Below are 22,197 nucleotides of genomic sequence, written 5' to 3'. Positions count from 1 at the left end.
TAGTGATATGTTTGAACTCTTATTTTTTAATTTCCTTTAATTTCCTTATTTAAAATGCATTCCTATACATTTTTAAAAATATATATTTTTATTGATTTCAGTTAGGAAGGGCGCGAGAGATAGAAACATCAGTGATGAGAGAGAATCATTGATTGGCTGCCTCCTGCACGCCCCCCTACTGGGGATCGAGCCCACAATCCAGGTATGTGCCCTTGACTGGAATCGAACCTGGGACCCCTTAGTCCCCAGGCTGATGCTCTATCCATTGAGCCAAACCAGCTAGGGCTCCTGTTGTTTTAAAAAACAAGTGAGCAAGATGTCTTGATATGAATGGGGATTGTCAAATGGAAACAGCAGTAATGCACAAGCACTAGGCACTCCTAGGCTCTACATAGAATTATTTTTTAAAATATATATTTTTTATTTCAGAGAGAAAGAGAGAGGGAGAGAGAGAGATAGAAACATCAATAAATAGAATCATTGATTGGTGGCCTCCTGCATGCCCCCTACTGGGTATTGATCCCACAACCCGGGCATGTGCCCTGACCAAAGTAAAAATGTGAGCTCCTGGTTCATAGGTCGATGCTCAATCACTGAGCCACACTGACTGGGCTACATACAATTCTTAATATTTCATAGGAAGCATTCATCAGAAATGAAAGTCATGCCCTGGTCAGGTGGCTCAGTTGGTTGGGGTATCATCCCATACACCAAAAGGTTGTGAGTTTGATTCCTGGTCAGGGCATATACCTAGGTTGTGGGTTCAGTCCCTGGTCGGGGCGCGTACCGGAGACAACCAATTGATGTTTCACCTCACATTGATTGTTTCTCTCTCTCCCTTCCTCTCTCTCCCAAAATCAATAAAAACATATCCTTGATTGAAGGTTTAAAAACATGAAAATGAGTGTACATAAAAGGCAAATATAAAAATTCTTGCACATGGAACTTTTTTTAGAGTGCTAGCTAAAGATCCATGACCCTGGCGTGTGGAAGCCCAAATATAGTAGTTAAAGATACCTGTAGTATTTGTTTAACTGATTTCATCAACTGAATTGACTTCCTGTTCCATTTTAGGTGTGAGCACTTCCGATCCATGTTTCAGTCTTATTGGAATGAGGACATGAAAGAAGTGATAGAAATAGACCAGTTTTCTTACCCAGTGTATCGTGCCTTTCTTCAGTTCCTCTACACAGACACGGTGGACCTGCCACCTGAAGATGCTATAGGTACTCAGCCACATTGGGACTGGCCATATCATATGGTCAAAAATATAGCTCCTCATCTTTTTATAGTATTGAAACATGAAGAGTTTCAGGTTTATTGGCTTTTAAAAAATATTTGAAGTAAATATCTTTAAAATAATATTGTATAGTTATGATTAATAATTTTGGACATAAGTCCAAAATTATTTTGTGGACTTATTTTAATTTTTTAATACTTAAGTATAACTTGATAATGGATTTATCATGTCATTTTAGAAAAAAATGAGTGGGAAATTTCATTTTTTGCCTTTCTCTGTACTGTAGAAGAAATTGTATAAAGTGAGTAGAAGAGAGGTTTGTTTGGGGAGTTGGGGAGGTAAGGAGTAACAAAGAGAACTTAATAAAATTCAAGTATTATTCACTAAGAAACTTCTGATTTACCTACATTACTCTGTGCACCAGAAACAAAATAAATACATATACATATACACACACACACACACACATATGTATATGTTTAAATTATGGGACATTATCGTAAACTTTATTAAAACTGCTATACTTTTAACTTGTAGGTCTTTTGGATTTGGCGACATCTTACTGTGAAAACAGACTGAAAAAACTTTGTCAGCACATTATTAAGCAAGGAATCACTGTGGAGAATGCCTTTTCATTATTCTCTGCTGCAGTCAGATACGATGCAGAGGTAATGTAAAACCACAAACAGAAACTCAAACCACCCCTCACTCCCTGTATGCTCCTTTCTCTCTTTTTTTTCTCACTTCAACAGGACCATGATGAGTAACTTCCTTTCTACTAGGAATCAATGAAGTGACTGATCCCTGAACAATGAAATCTGGCCTTCTTTATTTTCTGTTCTTAGTTTCAAAATTATTATTCCTTTCTTTTCCTTCTTAACTAAGATAAGAAATTGAGGTCCCAGCAGCTGTACTGCTGGTTGGAATATGAAGTGCACACCTAATTGGCCTAACAAACCACATATTTTAGTTCAGGTATTTCTCAAGGTCAGCATATATGTTTTTTTAAGACCACTTTGCTGTCCCTCCGCTCTACCATGTCGTACGCCATGGATGCCATATGATTTATATCTGTTTATGCTCTGAAATTCTATCATTGTCTAACTATAACAGTTATTCGTGTGTTAAGAACTTGCTCTGGAATCCTTTTTGTCTTTTTTATTTACACTGGATTGAATTCTTAATTTTGGGATTCATGGATCTCTTAAGAGTGTGATTGAAAGGGCTTTGGGAGTCTGACATTTTGTATTCATGTGCATTTTCTTGAAGTGAAGAACCATAGCTCCTCATGAGCAGGAACTGGGTCTTACTCATCTGTGCACCCTGTGGTGCCTGGCACATCGTAGGCTCTGGATGGTAAATGTTTGTTGAACCACCCAAAGGGAGCTTTAGGGATGCTTAGTGAACTAAAGGTTGGTATGGTTGGTTTTACAAATTCACAGGGAATAAAAGGTAGAGAGCAGTAGCTTTGGAGTTCGCGACGTCTAGTTAAGATCTCCACCCTAAGGGGCACAATTTGTCTAGTATTGTAAGTATTCTGTCATCATATTATGCGACAGAATACCTGGTTCCAGGGAATTTACCAAACACCTGCAAGGACCTGCAGCTGTGGCCTTGGAGAGGTGGTGGAGGACAGACTTCCTCCTTACCACACTTAGGGATCGAAGTGCGCCATTATGTCTTGTGTTTTCAAAATGTGTACTATTTTTATTTGAGATTATGTTACTATTATAAATATTTGATAAGGTCAAATATAGCTGACTTTCTCTGTAGCCTTTTCAACAGATGGAATAATGATCAAAAGATATTTCTAATAGAAAATGGAAGTATAGTTTTTCCTCCTGCCCTTTCTTTGATAGGAGCTTCTTTATTAGAAATGCTATTTCTGCCCTGGCCAGCTTGGCTCAGTGGATAGAGCGTCAGCCTGCAGACTGAAGGGTCCCAGGTTCGATTCTGGCCAAGGACACATGCCTGGGTTGCGGGCTCGGTCCCCAGTGGGGAGTGTGTAGGAGGCAGCCGATTGGTGATTCTCAAATCATTGATGTTTCTATCTCTCTCTCCTTCTCCCTTCCTCTCTGAAATCAATAAAGAAATAAATATATTTTTAAAAAAAGAAATGCTATTTCCTTAGATTTAATTCCCACCCAATGATCTAATTTTAAATTGCCAGTGTCTTTTCTCTCCATGTTGTGATTGATTTTTAAAATCTTGTCTGTGTCTCTCCATATTCCTCCCCATTGCTAATGAGTTCCACATTTTGGGGGTGGGATCTTGCTGACTAAAACCATCTGGACAGAGGTAAACATCTCGGCTCTAGTTGCTGAAACTTTCTTCCTCACTTCTAGCTAACATGTATCCCAGAAAGTTTATAGAAAAGTCTTATGTTAGCTGATCATTTCCTTGACTATTTTTTTTCTTAATTAAATATAAACACATTAAAAATAAAACCCATTATTTGAGACCACAAATGCATGGGATCTCCCAGAGTCTGCCACAATATGGGCATATAGTTAGTATTAAAAAATATACATTGAGTTAAATTCACGAATGAATGTATTTGAAACACGTAATCATGAAGATGTGCTTATTAAAAAACTTTAAAAAAATATACAAATATAACACATTCAATATGGAAAAATTATAAAATAGAGAGGAGACAGAAATAAAAAGAATCACCCTTTTTTCTCCCTGCGTGATCTACAATAATAATCTGCTTTGTGTTGATATTTACTGCTGTGTTGCTAACAATTACCTGAAAGAGAAGTTGGGGTGCTTCACTGGGCTGGAAAAAGTTTAGCTAAATCAGAAAGCAGGTCTAATTAAGCAGGTTTATCTATATATATATATATAAAAGTCTAAGTTGACTCGCACATGAGCAATATATATAAAGCTCTCGCTGGCAACAGTCTTTATTGAAGCATGCATGTGTTTCAATCTGTCATTGTCAATCATGAATTTGGTTGACACTTCTATTATAGAGAAAGGGCGAATAGTGATATTAAAATATTTCTTCTAATTAATTTCCTTTAATGTGCACGAATCCATGCACCAGATCACTAGTACAAATATAACACAGTCAATATGGAAAAATGATAAAATAGAGAGGAGACAAAAATAAAAAGAATCACTTTCTTTGGTGGTTTTTGTTGTTGTTGTTGTTCTGATAGGAGTTACATAATTGACAAATTTAATTTTTATTTTCTTAATGTTATTGAACGTAGTAAATGAATAAATGAAGTCTTTAGAATATAAAAATAAAACACACTTACTATATCTGAAATTAGCTGCAAAAACTGTTATTTTCAGAAGCTCAACTTGAGGATACTAGATGCCTTTGCCTTCATTCTGTGGGTTGAAATGCTAGGAAGATGGAGACCACCTGCTTCTCATGTTTCTTCCCTTTTCTATAAAAGTTATTATTGTTCCTCCATACACCCTTTGACAAGATAATCTTTAAGCAAATGTGCACACATAAAAGCAACAAAAATGTATTGACTCACTACTTATGAAGAGTTTTTAAAATTAACTGTTGTGGGGTCCTGTCATTATGAATGAAACTTTCTATAAAGTAAAGAGGGACTTGGAGAAGGAGCACTTAAGTAATCCTCTAGCATAAATCTGAATAAATACTGACATCAAGGGAGAAAATGTGAGTAAAACATTGTCTTGAGGTACTTCTGTGTCACATTATAAAAAACTTGAAATGTTTCTGTTTATACTGTTTCAGGAAAGTTTTGTTTTCTATGTATATTTGAACTTTAGGAGGAACAGTTGGGAAGTATTATTTGTTTAATCAGATTAGAGAATTTTCCAGAAAATCCTACTTGTTGAGTAACTTGTATCTTAGGATTTTGTTTTTGTTGGGAAGCCATAAATATGAGCCCAGAAATGTAATTCCAAAAGTGGTTTGGGATGTGAGTATTGGAAAACTTCACGCTAAAGTCAGATGGTCAGCATTTTTCTTCTTCTTTCTAAGGGCCAGATTACAAGTTTTCTATGACCAGTAGACTGTAAAATATGTTTGGGGTAATGGGAGAAAGCATCTTTCTCTATTTTTCCATATGGTAAGATATTTAAATACATTCTTAGAAAAAACACCCACTTCAATATGAAATATTTTGTACTTGACATATAAAGTGAATTCCAGACTTACGGTTTAGGGGCTTTGTTTTACAATTATTTTAACAAGTTTGGACAGTTAGTTATGGTTCGCCATCTCTTGTCACTTGCATGTGTCTCAAGGGTGGCTTGTGACATGAAGGCAGCCTGTCTTACTGTGGCCAAGTGCCCTTCCACAGGAAGTCTTAGCATTCAGCTATTTTAGTTTTGGTATTTTAGGACTGAATAACTCCATTAAATAAAATTGCATTTTTAAAATGTTGATATTAAGCCATGGCTAGGTAGCTCAGTTGGTTGGAGCAACATCCCGATATGCCATGGTTGTAGGTTCGATCCCCAGTCAGGGCACATACAAGAATCAACCAGTGAATGTATAAATAGGTGGAACAACAAATTGTTGTTTTTCTCTCTGTCTCTAAAATCATAAGTAAAACATTTTTTTTAAATTGATATTAAGACCATCAATTCTCTTGTTACTAAAGAAAATCTGTGGGAAGGAAGGAAAAACAACTTGTTTTTTGAGTATGTATAGTGACTGAAATAATTAAATCAAGTATTAAAAATTTGGAATGAAATTATAAGTTATTTCAGTATAGCAGTTTTTAATTTTGATCTTCCTTGCTAATTGTGCTAGGGGCAGGGGCCTGACAAAGAAGAATTACTAAGTAGGCTGAGGGGCAGGGACCATGGGAGAGAAAAATTGCTAATTATCTCGCTAGAAAAGCAATGTGTTATGATTGAACCCAGCCAGGTGTGACCCTGCTTGTAAATTTTATGTAAACTTTTTACCCTGCCAGTACCAGGAACGGCTAATGAACCACTTTGCAGTTTGTTTTTTCTTTTTTTAAAAAAATACTTTGTAGTGTTGCAGATAAAAGGTCTTGCTGTACTCTCAGTCGGCACTGCAAGCTGTGGGGCTCTTACGGGAAGGGCACGGCTGGCAGTCAGCTGACCAGCTTAATAAAGGCTCTTAAAATTTAAATTCTGAGTCGGTGGTCTATCTCGCTGAGCTAACCCATAACACCAATTACAACAAATCTGATGTTTTATGCTATTTGCCTTTATAACAATTTCACCACAAGATGTCATAAACATGGACGTCAGTTCTAAAATACTAACGATAACACCGTGTTAGATTTTGCATCTCCCACTTCCCTATTCAATGGGCCTTGAGAAAACTCTTTCATTCTGTCATTCTTGTCCTTGGAAAGGTTTTATTTAAAGCCCAGCAATCCTGTTATAGTTGCTATATTGATTGGGTAAGAGTTGCATTTTCTTTTCTAAGCAATAGAAGATCTGATCATTTGCAGAATGCGATGAACAGATCATGTAGGTTCTTACAGTATTTAAGAATTATCAGAAAGATGTTTATCTAATTCACACATTTAAGGCAAAGTGGTTCAGGGCATTGGTTGCTCAATGAATTCGCTTGGCTATGCCACTCTCAAATTCATGCAAATGAATTTGCATATTCCAGTTTCTCTTTCCAAGTGCTTTCAATGCTTCCTTTTCCATAGATCTGCCTTCACCAAGGTTCAATTAGTTTCTTAAACAATGGATATTTAGATTATTTTCAGTATTCCCTAGTTAGACTTTTGTTTTTAAGCCTCACCTGAGGATATTTTTCCATTGCTTTTATATAGAGTAGCGGGAAGGGGGGGGGGCGGAGGGGGGAGAGAGAGAGAGAGAGAGAGAGAGAGAGAGAGAGAGAGAGATTGATTGAGATTGATGTGTCCGCAGATTGCCTCCTGCACACTCCTGGACTGGGACTGGAGAATGAACCTGCAGCCCAGGTACTAGTATGTGCTTTTAACCTGGAATGGAACCTGCCACCCTTCGTGCGCGGGACCAATGCTCTAACCACGGAGCCCTACCAGCCAGGGCCCTAGTTAGACTTTTAATGTTTGAAACTGTTAAACATATGTTGAATATTGAGAAATCTCACCAATTCAAAGGCAGATTGATAGAACTATTTTTATTGATATATGAACTGATTTGTAATTAGAAGCACAGTTTGCATTCTTTTTTTTTTTTTTATGTTTCTATTGATGAAAGAGAGAGACAGACATTCAGACATCGACCTGCTGCCTCCTGGATGTCCCCTATGGGGAGGATTGAGCCCACAACCTGGGCATGTGCCCTGACTGGGAATAAAACATGACCTCCTAGTTCACAGGTCAACACTCAATCATTGAGTAACACTGGCCAGGCTTCTTTTCCTTTGAATTTGAAATTATATAATTAAAACGTAATATTTAAAGATCCTTATCTGATATATTACATGATTTGAAGAACTTTCTTGCTCATGACTGGCTACTTCTTCCTAAGTTATGGGTAAACTAGTTTTCTATTTTTGATAAATAAGATCAAAGTATATCTTCCTGTGGAATAATTTAGTCCCTAGAGCTATTTATTAAACTTTGGGTTATAAAATACCAGGAGTAGTGCTTTTTCTTTAATATTAACGTTAGAGAGAATGTTTTATATAGTTTAGCATTTTAATTTACTATAATACTCAGAGCATTCAGTTGTACATTTATTCAATCCACTCGCTATCTCTTATTAAAAATATGGATTCAGCCGAAACCGGTTTGGCTCAGTGGATAGAGCGTCAGCCTGTGGACTGAAAGGTCCCAGGTTCGATTCCGGTCAAGGGCATGTACCTGGGTTGCGGGCACATCCCCAGTAGGAGATGTGCAGGAGGCAGCTGATCGATGTTTCTCTCTCATCGATGTTTCTAACTCTCTATCTCTCTCCCTTCCTCCCTGTAAAAAAAAATATATATATATCAATAAAATATATTTTTTTTAAAAAAATGTATGGATTCAGCCCTGACCGGTTTGGCTCAGTGGATAGAGCGTCGGCCTGCGGGCTCAAGGGTCCAAGGGCATGTACCTTGGTTGCGGGCACATCCCCAGTAGGGTGTGTGCAGGAGGCAGCTGATCGATGTTTCTCTCTCATCGATGTTTCTAACTCTATCCCTCTCCCTTCCTCTCTGTAAAAAAAAATCAATAAAATATATTTAAAAAATATGGATTCAGAGATTGTGCTAACATTTTAAATGCATTTTGAATTATCTAGAAAATAAAACTCTGGCAGTGGCTGGCTGGTATACACTAGATGGAGTTTATCTCCTACTGGTTATATTCCTGGAGGGGAGTATCCTTCTTTCAGTGGAGACAGAGGCTCCTCAGGATAAAGGGAGTCTTTATTCGCAGAGGTCTGCACCGAGAGAGCAAAAAAGGTGTGTGTTCATATATTTGTGTGAGTCCTTCCCCATTTTGCCTAAAATTCTCATTTCATGGTTGCTGGAAATGTGAAGTCAAGACTGTACCATTTAAATGTTGTTGAATTCCCGGTTTGATAGGACCCTGAGTACCTCCACAGTATCCAGCAAAGTGATAAAAGTCAAGCTATTTGTGATAAAAGTTATTAGTGGGATTTGCTTTTATATACTGAGTCTTGGTATATATTCCTGGTATCTCATTGATTTAATATCTGTTCCAACATACGAAGGAACAAACAACATTAGAGTCTTGCTGGGGATGACAGGTTGTACTAGTTAGGCAGAAATCGATTTTTAAATTGTTCTGGTTTACCATTTGTATATATTACTTTCCCGAATGGTGGTGGTTGGTTACTTCCATTTGTCTGACTGAAAATCCAATCTCTGAATATTCTTCTTTCTGTTAACCATCTATCTAAGAAATTGGTGTGATGGAAGTTGTTGAGTATTATTCTTGAAGGCATTTGTATTTAGGAGAGCAGGAAAGTAAATTCAAGGCCCTTGGAAATTTTTTTAATGCGTCACTTTAGGTTGACTGCACCTCTCCACCGCTTTTCTAATTCTTATCTTATAGTCTCCCCCCCCCCTTTTTTTATTTTTTGTAGTCTCTGCCTTAAATAACCCATATCTTAGTTCTTTTCTCTGACTTCTTGAATGTGGTAAAACATATGATCGGGACTAAAGTTGCATTAGCTTTTTAAAATCATGTTAAGTATGACTAGACTGTGTGATAACCATGAGGAAACGTCCCTCATGGACTGTGTGTGCATGTGGGTATGTTTTGAAGAGTCAGACGAGATAGGGAACCGTTGCTTTTACTGTGTTGTGAGTAAATAGCATGCGCTTTTCTGACACCTATCTGTGGCCACTTGTTTGCCTAATTTGAGGTTTCTGGACTCAACTATCCTTTCTGGGGGAGGGGGAGGTACTTGGGGTGAAGGGTTTGGAGAGAGTAATTCAATTAAGGTTAATTTAAAAAGGCCTCTTCTTGTTTTTATTTTTGTTGTGTGTGTCCAGGATTTAGAAGAATTCTGCTTTAAGTTTTGCATCAATCATTTGACAGAAGTTACACAGACTGCAGCATTTTGGCAAATGGATGGCCCTCTGCTAAAGGAATTCATTGCTAAAGCCAGTAAATGTGGAGCCTTTAAGAACTGAAGCCAAGGCTGCTGGGCTATGTGTGAGTGCTCTGGGCACTGGTGATGGTGTGTCTTTTGTGCTCTGCTGGTGATATGCTGCAGGTAAAAACCATCAGGTTGTCCTTTCATATCTGGGAGACAGTTCTCTGTGTAGGAATATATGAAGGATATACGGCTTTTCCTGAACTTATTTCTTTTCATATCTGAGACACAATTCTCTGTGTAGGAATATATGAAGGATATATGGCTTTTCCTGAACTTACTTTAAACAACTCTTGTTTCCAGACATGTATATTTTAAATATGACTATCGGTTTGTCTGGAACACTATAAAAGTGTGAAAGTTTAGCTGGTTGTTTTTTTGTTTTTCATTAGAGGAATTTATGAACTTGGAAAGGGGACGTTTGTGACAACTCTCCTGGCTCACTTATCAACAATCCGTTTGACACTAGGGGTGGTGATAGTTAGTGAATTGTTAGACATAGAGGCCCCGCCATGAATTAAAGATGCTGACTTTGGGGCTTACTGAATTGCTGCGTTAGTTGCTAGCTCAACTGCCTTACTGTGAAAGAATAGCTGAGATATTTTGAGGCTTTTTTGTGTGTTTGCACTGTTGGACTTTTTCTTAACTTCATGGTGTATGAAAATAATATTAAGTTTAATATGAGTTAAATCTATTGAAATGATAATTATGTTAAGATAAATTTTTAGATTAGCCAAGACTTCTCTTAAGACTTAAGCACATAAAGAGTAGTAATTTAGAACTGTCTGTGAAAAGTTGATAATGAAAGAAATTTGGACAAAGGTGAATGTTTTATAACTTAGAATCTCCACTACTATTTAACGATGTTTTATTTAAGATAAAATTTGAGAACTCAAGTTTAAATTGCCCCTTCCTCCACACACTTTTTCCCCTATAAAAATGACATATTCAGTATACTCTTGCCTTCCTAAATTGTGGCTGCTAAATCATCAGATCTGCTACATATGATTCAAAGAAAAGGTTCTTAAAACCAACTCTCTTACAGGACTTAAAGGAATTAGTTTCATCTCTTATCTAGACCAAATCCATCACCAATTCGCTTATTTGAAACTTTGCCAGCTTTTACTTTTGGTTTTCCTCTCCTTTTAATTGTGTTAGGTCTAATATTTAGCACAATTGGACCTTGAAAAAGGATCAAAATTATGGGATTTTTTGTTTTGTTTTTGGGGGTCTGGTTATGAAGTGTGATTTGGAAGGTAAGAATATTCAACTCTTAAGCTTTGTCGTGTGTGTCAGTTGCTTTAAGAACAAAGCTCTGTTCTGCCCTCCAATCCACGGACTCATTTCCATTTGTGGGAGTTCTCTTAGCAAATTCTGTTTCTTGCCTAGAAGGTCCTCCCATCTGAACTTGGAGCCTAAATACATTTTCAGATCAAATGTATTTATAAATTAGAATCTCCACTACTATTTAACGATGTTTTATTTTATTGAGATAAAATTTGAGAACTCAAGTTTAAATTGCCCCCTCCTCCACACACTTTTTCCCCTATAAAAATGACATATTCAATATACTCTTGCCTAAATACATTTTCAGGTTAACGAGAGGGTGAAGAGATGCGGCAGCTGTTATTTTTAGCAGTGTTTCTGAGTGTGTGCGGCAGGGAGTGAGGGCCCGAAGCCAGAAATCCATTGACAGGTAAAACACATGCAAATCCAGAAGTCCCAGCCCCCTTTTCTTGACCGTGTTGCTAGTGATTGAAGCCAGTGATTAGGTTAGAACTGGATCGGTAACATGATAGAACTCTTCTTACTAGGTTGATAATAGATATTAATTTGATTCATTATGGTGGGTAGTGTTTTTAACAATCACTGTTCTGTAGGCTTATTTTGATCTGGACAAAACATGAACTTCAGTATGTTTACTATTGCTCTTACTTGAAAAAAGGACTATGAAAAGCACAAATTAAAGTAGTAGGTCCATTTCCATACATGGTTCATTCATTGAACAAATATTTGTGAAGAACCACTTCTCATATTATTGAGTAACTTGTGTGAGTATGTATGTAGTGAAGAGATCAGGAATAAGTCCTTCAAAATTGTTTATCTTTTTTTAAAAATATATACTTATTTTTCTACTTGGTTTTGTTGTTAATCATAGAGATGAAAACTATTCTTTGAATTGCTTTTTTCATCTGATGTAATAATGCAAGCCAAAGTATTCATATTTCCTAAAATAGCCCTAAATGTACTGTTGATCTTCTTACTGGAACAATGTTTGATACTCTAATGTATAGGTTGTATTTATGTAATGTTTAGAATGACATATTAATAAATAAAGCTGTCTGTTAAAAAGAGGCGTGTAGTTGTTCCACCACTCCCCTCAAAAATCAGTGATATGCAGCCATAAAAAGAAAGTCTGACACATGCTGCAACTTGGATGAACCTTGGAGACATTACACTAGGTTCACTAAGCCAGTCACCAGACGACAAAGACTGTATGATTCCACTATGTGAAGAACCTGTCACAGTCAGAGACTTTCAGAAAGTAGGTTGTGGTTGCTAGGGACTCCAGGGAGGAGGAAATGGGGAGTCACAGTTAACAGAGTTACAGCTGTGCAAGATGAAAAGAGTTCTATGGATGGACAGCAGTGGGGGTAGCAAAACAATGAATTTACTTAACGCTACAGAACTGTGCACATAAACATAGTTAACATGGGAAATTTTACAACTTAAAAAAATCCGTACTGTGAGTCTTAGCAGGTATCAGGCTAAAAATAGATACCACCATGAACATGTGTCAACTGCGTCTAAACTGCACACACACCCCTATAAAAATCCTTTGATTTATTTCTGCTGAAAGATAGTACAGCTGAACTGTCACAGCAGAAAAACCTGAATCCTTTGGGGTACTTATAAGTGAAGGGAAAGACATAAATAGTCCCTGTTTATTTTGAAGATGATGTATTTCTATGTGATGACTATGGCTGAGAAGAAATTTAAAAAGCAGACTTTGTGACAAGAAGACAGGCAAATTTGGTACAAGTAAAATAAAATATTCAAATTTATTATATCTAAGAGGCATTATGGGCTAGAAATAGTTTCAAAAGATAAAAACAGTTTATTTATTGAACAAACATTTATGGAGCATGCTGGGTGCTTGGGAATGTGATAGTAAGCAAACACAGAATGGTTAGTTCCTGCCCTCAGAGCTGGTACTCAAGCAGTGTGATGTAAGTACAGTGGATTATACTAGAAAGTGTTAGGAAGGAAAAGTACTCTCAGATGGAATAAGTGGGAGGAACATGTATAATAAGATCTGCAGAGGGAGCAGTTAGAGGAAGGCAAAAGAGCAGTTAAGACTTCACAACAGGATGTGCTAAAGGCCCTGGGGGCAGGGGCACCTGGTGTGTTACTGGAATCAACCTAGATCAGCGGTTGCCAACCAGAGGTCCGAAAGGTTGGCGACTGCTGACCTATTTCACTGGACACGGGTGGAGGCAATGTGTCAGCAGGAAGCCACAGAAAGGGTTTTAGTACAGAGCTTGGGAGATATGGGAGGCATGATCCAATTTACTCAAGTAGAATCTGAGAAACATTTTGTCAGAGGAGAGGTAGGAGAAGTGAGATCATAAGAGGGAGCAGTAAACACCCAGTTAGGCATGAACAGGTTTGAGCTGGTGAGGATCAAAGTGTGCAGACGAGAGAGAATGAGACCTTGTGCTAGAGATGTGTGGCTTTCCCAGGCCTGGCCTCTAGTTCTCAGCCTGCTTGCAGCTATGCCCAATTTCTGGCTTAGGAAATGGGAACTCTTAAGAAGATAAAGAAGATACTGAAGCACTGTTTTCTTGAACAGAGCACAAAGTTTGTTTTAAGTCCTGAAGTAGCTCAATCTCTTCCTTCATCTGCTGCCATTTTTCTTCGAATTGCTGAATGTTAGTCTCTAATGCTGTGTGTGATAAGAAATAAAATGATTTCAGGTTATTCAGAAGTTATCTAAAAAATGTTAGGATATCTAGCCCCTATTATTTGCAAGAGCATACATAGTACATGATGCTGTGCCCCAAGTGAAAAGAATCTAGGATCTTAAGAGGAACTGGTTCTTTTGTTTGCTTCCTCTTCTAATTCAGGATAGAACTCTAGTATTTTATTTCACATAAAGCTGATCAGTAAATCTTTAAGGTTTTGTACATATTTGTAGCAGAAAAAGGCACTCTGTGTATCTTTGAAAACTCGAAAGCAGCCACTGTATAACCTTCATGCTACACTATATACATCTGTTGAGAGATGATTAGCGAGAGCATGTGATTATAATATCAAGGATCAGGGCAAGCCTTTCATAAAAATGCATCCAGTTTTTAATGTTAAAAGATTTTGATTTTATTTAGAAATAGGAAGGCTTTTAATGTGGAAATTTAGGAACATTACTCAGAGGCAATGTCATTTTTTAAAAAAACTCAAAACTGAAGAATAGTAACATACACAATCTTAGAATACCTACATACCTGTAGTTAATGTTCTGGAACATTAGAAAGGCTATGTTAAGTCAAAGAATCTTTATTAGTTGGGTGTCAAAAGTTAAAGCCTTTTGCCCTGACCAGGTAGCTCAATTGGTTAGAGTGTTGTCCCAATGCATCAAGGTTGCGGGTTCGATCCCCAGTCAGGGCACATACGTACAAGAAGCAACCAATGAATGCATTACGTGGAACAAGCTGATGTTTCTCTCTCTCTCTCTCTCTCTCTCAAATCAGTAATTTTTTTTAAAGTTAAGTCTTTTAAGTTGGTTCTCATGAGATTTCAAATAGTGTCTCCTCCTAGTGCCCCACCCCACAAATATTACACTATAACCTATATACTCCCACTCATCCACCCAAGTAGTGACCTGTGTCATGTTCCAAAGATGTAACCTTTTATACAAAAAAATAAACACAGTGAAAGTCCCCTACAAAATAAAGCTTTTTAGAAAAATATTTAAAAGGCTGCTTAAAAAACACACACGGATATTCCCATGAGCAGTCTACAGACATCCTCAAGAGACTGTTAAAAGATACTCTATTTTTGGTAGACGTTAAGAAATATTTTTTCTGCGGATTATAAATGTAATACAAAATTCAAATAGAAATATGTAATATGAAAACAAAATGAAAAGCTTGTGTATACTGAGACAGGGATATGAACTACCTGGTAATATTTTCTCCACAGGGAAAACCTATTGTCCTAATACCATTTGCTGGATAGACAAATATAACTTCAGAGAAGCCATTTGCAAAAAACTCTGTGTGACTCTGGTCGCCCCCCCTGCCCCCCATACCGCACCTAAACACACACACTGGGATGTGCAGTGCACCCCTCCCAGTTGCGTGTGGCAGCCTTGGGGAGAAGTCAGATCAGACTCACAAGTGAAAATTTAGCCTTGTTTTGAAGGCATCTTAAACAATGGCAAAAGGACCTACTCAATAAATGGTTGATATTTTACAGAAAAGTTAAGTCTCTGCCCTCACAAGGCTTTTTTCTTTTTCAAAAATTTCTTAGCTATTCTTGTTCATTTTCTTTCTCATAAGCTTTACAGTTGATCTAGAACTGGCCATTGGCTTTGCAGATTGATGTTGGGAAATTAAAATATGTGTACATCATACCAGGTGAGAGGGAGGCAAACGGCAGCTGGAGTTGTCGCAGCCTGGCTGCCTGAGGGCAGTGGCCAAAGAACGGTTCATCTGTTCCTGCGATTTCTGAACATGGTGCCCAAATGTTCTGCCATTTTGCAATCATTTTTTGTTGTTTCTACCTAAAATATTACTATATGTAGGCTGGAGATTGTGGAAAATACAAAGAAAAACACTAACCCAGCCGCCTACAGATAAATACTGTTTCCATTTGGTTCAGTTTTTCTGTGTGCACATGTGCCTCTGTATTTATGTATTTTTTTTCTTGTGTGTGTGAGAGGTCATACTATTTTGCAGTGTCGCTTTTTCATTTAATAAAACTGTGTCTAATATGTAATACTTTCAATAAAGAATCATAAAAAATAAAACTGTCCATTGAAATATTATTTTTATCACCTGAATAGTATTACATTATTTCAATATTGACAAATATTTGTAAACTTGGCTGCTTGATTCTAACTCATACCTTCTTGAAAATTTACAAATGCGTCTTCAAACAATCTACAGTCAAAAAGTGAAGTCCCGATTTCTTCATAGTCTGGAGGGAGAAAAACATTTTGTTTTAATTTAAATATTTTATGTAGGCAGAAACACCTCACAAAATAACCCTCGAAAATGAAAAGTAAACAGAGCAGTTATCTACTGGGAACTTGTTAGAAATGCAAATTCTTGGCACCTCTACTGAACAGAACCTCAGGGGGGAGGCCCAGCTATCTGTGACTTAACAAGCCTTCCAGGTCAGCTGTTGCCAACCTTTCAGACCTCAGGGACCACTGGTTGGTGACCGCTGCTCCAGGTGATTCTGAGGGGCATGCTCAAGTTTGAGAAGTGCTTGGTCTAGACCAGGGGTGGGCAAACTTTTTGACTCGAGGGCCACAATGGGTTCTTAAACTGGACCGGAGGGCCGGGACAAAAGCATGGATGGAGTGTTTGTGTGAACTAATATAAATTCAAAGTAAACATCATTACATAAAAGGGTATGGTCTTTTTTTTTTTAGTTTTATTCATTTCAAACGGGCCGGATTAGGCCCGTTCGGCTGTTCTATCCGGCCCGCGGAGCAGGAAGAGCGGAGGGTTCTCTTGCTCTCCCCTCCACTCCTTCACCAGCAGCAGTGTTAACATGGCAACGTCGGGAAACACGGCCGCAGCTCCTTCTTCTGAGTCCATTCGGTAGAAGGAACAACCTCTCAATCTTCCAGAGGCTCCTTGTAATGCCCGCAGATGCGTCTCCCGACATCACCCTGGGAATGCGTAGACACGTTATCGCAGTGATGTAGGGAGACACGCCCTTGGAGAGCACAGTATCAGAGCCTTTCTGAGGTAAGATTAAGAGCTCTACTCAAACACAATTTTTTCCTGTTCCCACATTCTGTACATCACAATGACTTGTTAATAAAACAACAAAGACTTTCAGCTGTAAAAATGCGTGCTACAGGGCATTTGTGTTAACATGCACCACTGCACATTAGCATCAATGCAAACATGATGGAAACCTGTGTACCCTGCATTAACCCTAGCTGCGCTGCATTGCAGTACTGCACCACACTGCAACGGCAGCACGGCTAGTGTGAACGGACCCTAATTCAGTGGGTTGAACAAAAAGATTGTATAGAAATGTGATGAACTAAAGATTTTATTACAAAATCGCTTAATTTCAGGGTTTCAGAAGTAATTGGACAAATGAAAAACTGAAAATCAAATGTTCATATCTAATACTTGGATGAAACCCTTTCCTGGTAATGAAGCCTGAAGTCTTGTACTTATGGACATCACCAGATGCTGGGTTTTCTCCTTTGTAATGCTCTGCCAGGCTGTCACAGTAGGGTATATATATAAATATCCTGCCATTTCCAGCTTTTAATAAGAAAAACTGTTGCAATGGGCATTTAAAAGTGGCACTTGGTTGTTTTTATAGAGTCCAGTGGATGCAATCTGACATTGATAATGGGCTCTTTCACACTATGTGCACTGCGGCTGTTTTTTGCCAGTAACGGAAGTGCTAGTGGTAACTACTGGTTACCCATGTTTTGCACTGCCCTAGCACCTCCCATACAAGTGTGTCTGGAAGACACAGCAATGTGCAGCTATGTGTGTTACCATAAACAAAGGGCCTGTGTGAAAGATACACAGGTTTCCTATGGAGGAAAGGGGTTGTTCTCTATGGCAGGGTGTGCCTCTGTCCCATGTCTGAACTTTTTCAGATGATTTTGTTATATATATTTTTAGAAGACCAAAAATGTTATAGTAGAGCAAATTTAATCACTTGTTTTTATACTTTACTGTCTTATTTTAGTAAAGAATTTAATAAGAGAACGGTACTGCTGGTTTTAGCCCAGTATTAAACATGAGTGGACCAAAAAAAAAGGAAAGTGGACAGTGAATGCCGAGTGTTTAAGAGGGAGTGGACAACAAAATATTTTTTCACCGAAGTCCAATCAATGCTGGTATGTCTGATATGCCAGGAAACACTTGCAGTCTTGAAAGAGTACAATCTCAGCCGTCTCTTTGCCACAAAGCATGGCAACTATGCTAGCAAGCAGTCACCTCAAGAACGGGAGGCTACTGCACAGAGGTTGATGGCTAAATTACAGGCTCAGCAAAATGTCTTTCACAGACAAACTGCAAGTCAAGAGACAACTACCAAAGCAAGTTTTATGCTATCATTCAAATTAGCAAAAACTAGCAAACCTCTCTCTGAAGGCGAGTGTTTGAAAGAATGTATGATAGAGACAGCAGGTCTCTTGTGTCCAGAGAGCAAAGGCAAGTTTGAAAAACTCAGCTTATCGCACAGGACAGTGACTCGTCGAGTGGAACTGATTGATGAAGACTTGGCCAGCAAGTTAAATAGTAAGGCAGCGTTCTTTAAATTTTATTCACTAGCATTGGATGAAAGTAATGACGTGAAGGACACTGCTCAGCTCTTAATTTTTATCCGAGGGATTAGTGACAATTTCAAAATTACGGAGGAGTTTTTAGCCATGGAGCCACTGAAAGGAAAAACACGGGGAGAGGACTTGTATGACCGGGTGCCTACTGTCATCGAGAAAATGAAGCTACCATGGAGTAAACTTGCTAATGTCACGACAGATGGATCTCCAAGTTTAACTGGAAAAAATGTTGGACTGCTAAAAAGAATTCAGGATAAAGTGAAAGAGGAGAACCCTAACCAAGATGTTATTTTTCTTCACTGTATTATTCACCAGGAATCATTGTGCAAGTCTATATTACAACTTAATCATGTTGTTAATCCAGTCGTAAAGCTTGTTAATTTCATTCGAGCAAAGGGACTTCAGCACCGTCAGTTTAAGTTTCTGGAGGAAACTGATGCAGATCACCACGACTTACTTTACCTCTCGTGTCCGCTGGTTGAGTTTGGGCAAAGTTTTCCAAGGAGTGTGGGAGCTCAAAGAAGAGATTGGTGCATTTTTGAAATTAAAGGGGAAGTCTGACGAATTTACTGAGCTGAGTGACAAGAATTGGGTGTGTGACTTTGCATTTGCTATAGATATATTTTCACATTTGAATGAGCTAAATGTGAAGCTACAGGGAAAAGATCAGTATGTACATGACATGTACACTAATGTGAAAGCCTTTAAATCGAAGCTGATTTTCTTTTCCAGACAAATTTCAGACAAAGTCTTCACTCATTTTGCCACACTAGCCACACAGAAGGAGACCATCCAAAACGTGAATAAATACCGAAATCACTGGATGACCTGCATGCAGAATTCTATCGTCGGTTTTCTGATGTTGAAAAAATTGACCAGTCACTTCAACTGGTGGCCTGTCCTTTGTCACAAAACCCTGAAACAGCACCAGAAGAGGTGCAACTGGAACTCATCGATCTTCAGTCTGACTTTGTCCTAAAGGAGAAATTTAGCTCTCTTGAACTAAGAGACTTTTATGCTTCACTTAATGAAGCCACTTTTCCAAACATCCGGAGGATGGCACAGAAGATACTGGTGCTGTTTGGGTCAACCTATGTATGTGAGCAGACATTTAGCGTCATGAACATCAACAAAGCCCCTCACAGATCCAGCTTAATTGACGAACACCTCAGATCTATCCTGAGAACAGCCACAACAAAACTAACTCCAGACTTTGATGCATTAGCTAAAAAAGGAGACCAACAACACTGTTCCCCAAAAACCTTCCAACCCAGTCTACATTGCCATCTACATCTACGTCCCGGGCATAATTTGGAAGTTGCACTAAAGAAAATGTTTAATTTACTGTTTACACATTTTGTTCTTTCCTATTTGTTTTAGTTTTAAATTATTTTATTATATTTAAGTTTAATTTGAAAGGCTTTTGTACCTTTCCTTTGTTAGGCAATTTTATTTTGCCTTTGCCATCTTCAATATAAGGTATGTTATTGTGCTATGATTCCTCCATTTTTTGAAGTTTCAAATTATAATAATTAGTGTTTACATTTTTCTTGTTAAAATGTTTGAAATGAATAAAACTATTGAAATAAAAAAAAAAGACCGTACCCTTTTATGTAATGATGTTTACTTTGAATTTATATTAGTTCACACAAATACTCCATCCATGCTTTTGTTCCGGCCCTCCGGTCCAGTTTAAGAACCCATTGTGGCCCTGGAGTCAAAAAGTTTGCCCACCCCTGGTCTAGATAAAAGAATGCATTGAATGAGCTTTAAGATATGTTTGCTCTTAATTTCATTTTTTGGTTTTGTCCTATAGAAAATAATCCCTTTCAAATAACCATTTATTTTATACTACTGCTTAAAATATAGACGATCACGCTTTTTCTTACAAAATAGCATTATTTATAATAAAGGTTTTACGCTCATAGGAGAAATGATAAGAAGGCTAAGTGGCTATATATCTGCACATACGAATGGAACTTCAGCTTTCCAAAGAGTTCCTAATGAAAGGTCACATTTAACTAAGTCAAACATCAGTCAGAACAGTAAAATTACTTCCATACTTTAAACTTGAACATACCAAAAAAGATACTTGGTTTACTAAGGAACAGAATTTGAGTCAAATCAAAACTAACATAATGCCATTCTCAGATCTTAGCAACAAGTGTGCTCATCTGTGGGGGTGGATGTGTGACTGAGTTTGGTTCTGAAGTGCCCATCTCTTGCTGGTTACTCTCCGCTATGCACACCTTTGGAAAATACTTTAAAACCTTCATGGCATCAGGATACTTTTTACAAAATTAATGAGTTTGTGAATTGCCCACATCCTGTAGATTTGTAAAAGACAGGAGATCTGGAACAATGGATTTTATTAAAGAATGAAAAAAAAAGGAAAATAATACTTCAGATAGAAAATGTGTACAGGTTTTTGGTTTTGTTTTATATGTAGGTCTGTGAGAAGTCTCTGTATAGGAATTTTGCTATTTTAGTACCTGATTCTGAAATATTCTCATCCATGAGTCTTTCCTGAATCAAATGAAGTTTTTGTGATATTTCTTCAAATAAATCATTAAGAAGTCCTGCTTCCTTACATTTCTTGAGAAAAGCAACTTTCACAATTGCATCTAAGAATAAGAAAAACATTTTAGAAGGAAACAGTGTTAGGGAAGCTGTTATAAATCACTTCATAGTCTTCTTAAGACATTGCCTAGTGGTAGATGAGCATAATTAGTTAACATATACAGTACCTTTAGGTTGTCTATTAATTGTAATTTCATCAAACCTCATTTTTTCTAGCTGAAACAATGAATGAAATGTTATGAAAATGTGAAAAACTTTGTTTAGAATAATTATATGAAGCAAGACAATGTTCTCAAATTTAGCTTCAACTCTTTTGAGATGACAGCCTTTGTTGTTTTTCTGTCACAGTGACTTGTTATAGAACATCTATCTGCTTAAGAACAGAAAGCTGCCAGTACTGGCTCCCGGGGAGCAGGGAATCTCAGTGTGAGGGTGGCACATTACTGTATTCTAAGCTCACACTATCTTGCCTTCTTTATCAAAGACAATATCCTCTCAATACTGAAGAGTGATGGACTGTCCCAACCTAAGTTATTTTGATCTGCTGGGGTTATGATAAAAAGGATTATTAAGACAAAAAATTTTATTCTTATAAATTAGTTATTACAGGTCTAGAAGAATAAAGTGGGATACCAACTTTGAAACACATGGCTCATCTTTTTTTGTAAGTATTATAGGTCGTATTTGTTACAGAAAAAAACTTATAGCAAACCTGTGTGTCTGCTATCCTCCTCTTCCATTTGTTTTTCGGGCCTGTTTACTGTTGTTAGTTTAGGTACCTAGAAGGAGAGAAAAATCAAGGTTACTTTATACTGATTTTACAGGGCACTGAATTGAAACAGAAATTTTAGGGCTAAAATAAGACAGGTTTAGGAAATTTTAGGGCTAAAATAAGACAGGTTTAGGAAATTTTAGAAATTTTGGAAATTAAGGGGACCATGGAGAAAGCAGAGTTGCAGAGCAGCAGCAGGTGTATTTCCATAGAATGGGGAAGCTGAAAAGCTGCAACAGGTACATTTCCATCGAATGAGGGTGGGACCAGCAAAAGGTCTATATTTACAAAATAAAGAGAAGGAAGCCCTGCATTCAGGGGAGAAGAAAGCCCAAAGGGAATAGGAAACCAATAAGGAAGGAGGGGGGGGGGGAGAACCTCACACTTTTGAGCCTAGGAGTTACTATAGTAACCAGTCTTAAGGAAATAGTGACCAATCGGAGGGGATATCAAGGCACCAGGATCTGCAGCCTTTATAAGCCACAGGGAAAGGAACTCAGTGGAACCCTTCATTCCTCCCGTGGGAATCCG

At 37.7% G+C, this 22,197-nt stretch overlaps 2 protein-coding genes across 2 annotated transcripts in view; one reads left to right on the top strand and one right to left on the bottom strand.

The window, feature by feature from the left end:
• RCBTB1 (RCC1 and BTB domain containing protein 1) overlaps window positions 1–12,106 on the top strand; it is a 68,428-nt gene extending 56,322 nt beyond the window's left edge. The window contains exons 10-12 of the mRNA XM_081082790.1: window positions 1,075–1,226; window positions 1,778–1,908; window positions 9,663–12,106. Coding sequence (XP_080938916.1) covers window positions 1,075–1,226; window positions 1,778–1,908; window positions 9,663–9,803 — 424 coding nt within the window. The 3' untranslated portion in view covers window positions 9,804–12,106. The remainder of the gene's footprint in view (window positions 1–1,074; window positions 1,227–1,777; window positions 1,909–9,662) is intronic.
• Window positions 12,107–13,481: 1,375 nt separating this feature from the next.
• LOC308513013 (histone-lysine N-methyltransferase SETDB2) overlaps window positions 13,482–22,197 on the bottom strand; it is a 104,392-nt gene continuing 95,676 nt past the window's right edge. Inside the window, exons 18-21 of the mRNA XM_081082789.1 lie at window positions 21,607–21,673; window positions 20,807–20,938; window positions 15,893–15,964; window positions 13,482–13,712 (exon numbers count right to left, since the gene is read on the bottom strand). Of these exons, the coding sequence (XP_080938915.1) occupies window positions 13,576–13,712; window positions 15,893–15,964; window positions 20,807–20,938; window positions 21,607–21,673 (408 nt within the window). The 3' untranslated portion in view covers window positions 13,482–13,575. The remainder of the gene's footprint in view (window positions 13,713–15,892; window positions 15,965–20,806; window positions 20,939–21,606; window positions 21,674–22,197) is intronic.

This window comes from Myotis nattereri (genome assembly GCF_964212035.1).
Source record: "Myotis nattereri genome assembly, chromosome: 2".
In the NCBI taxonomy this organism is placed as follows: Eukaryota; Metazoa; Chordata; class Mammalia; order Chiroptera; family Vespertilionidae; genus Myotis; species Myotis nattereri.
This window is presented reverse-complemented; position numbering and strand designations above follow the sequence as displayed.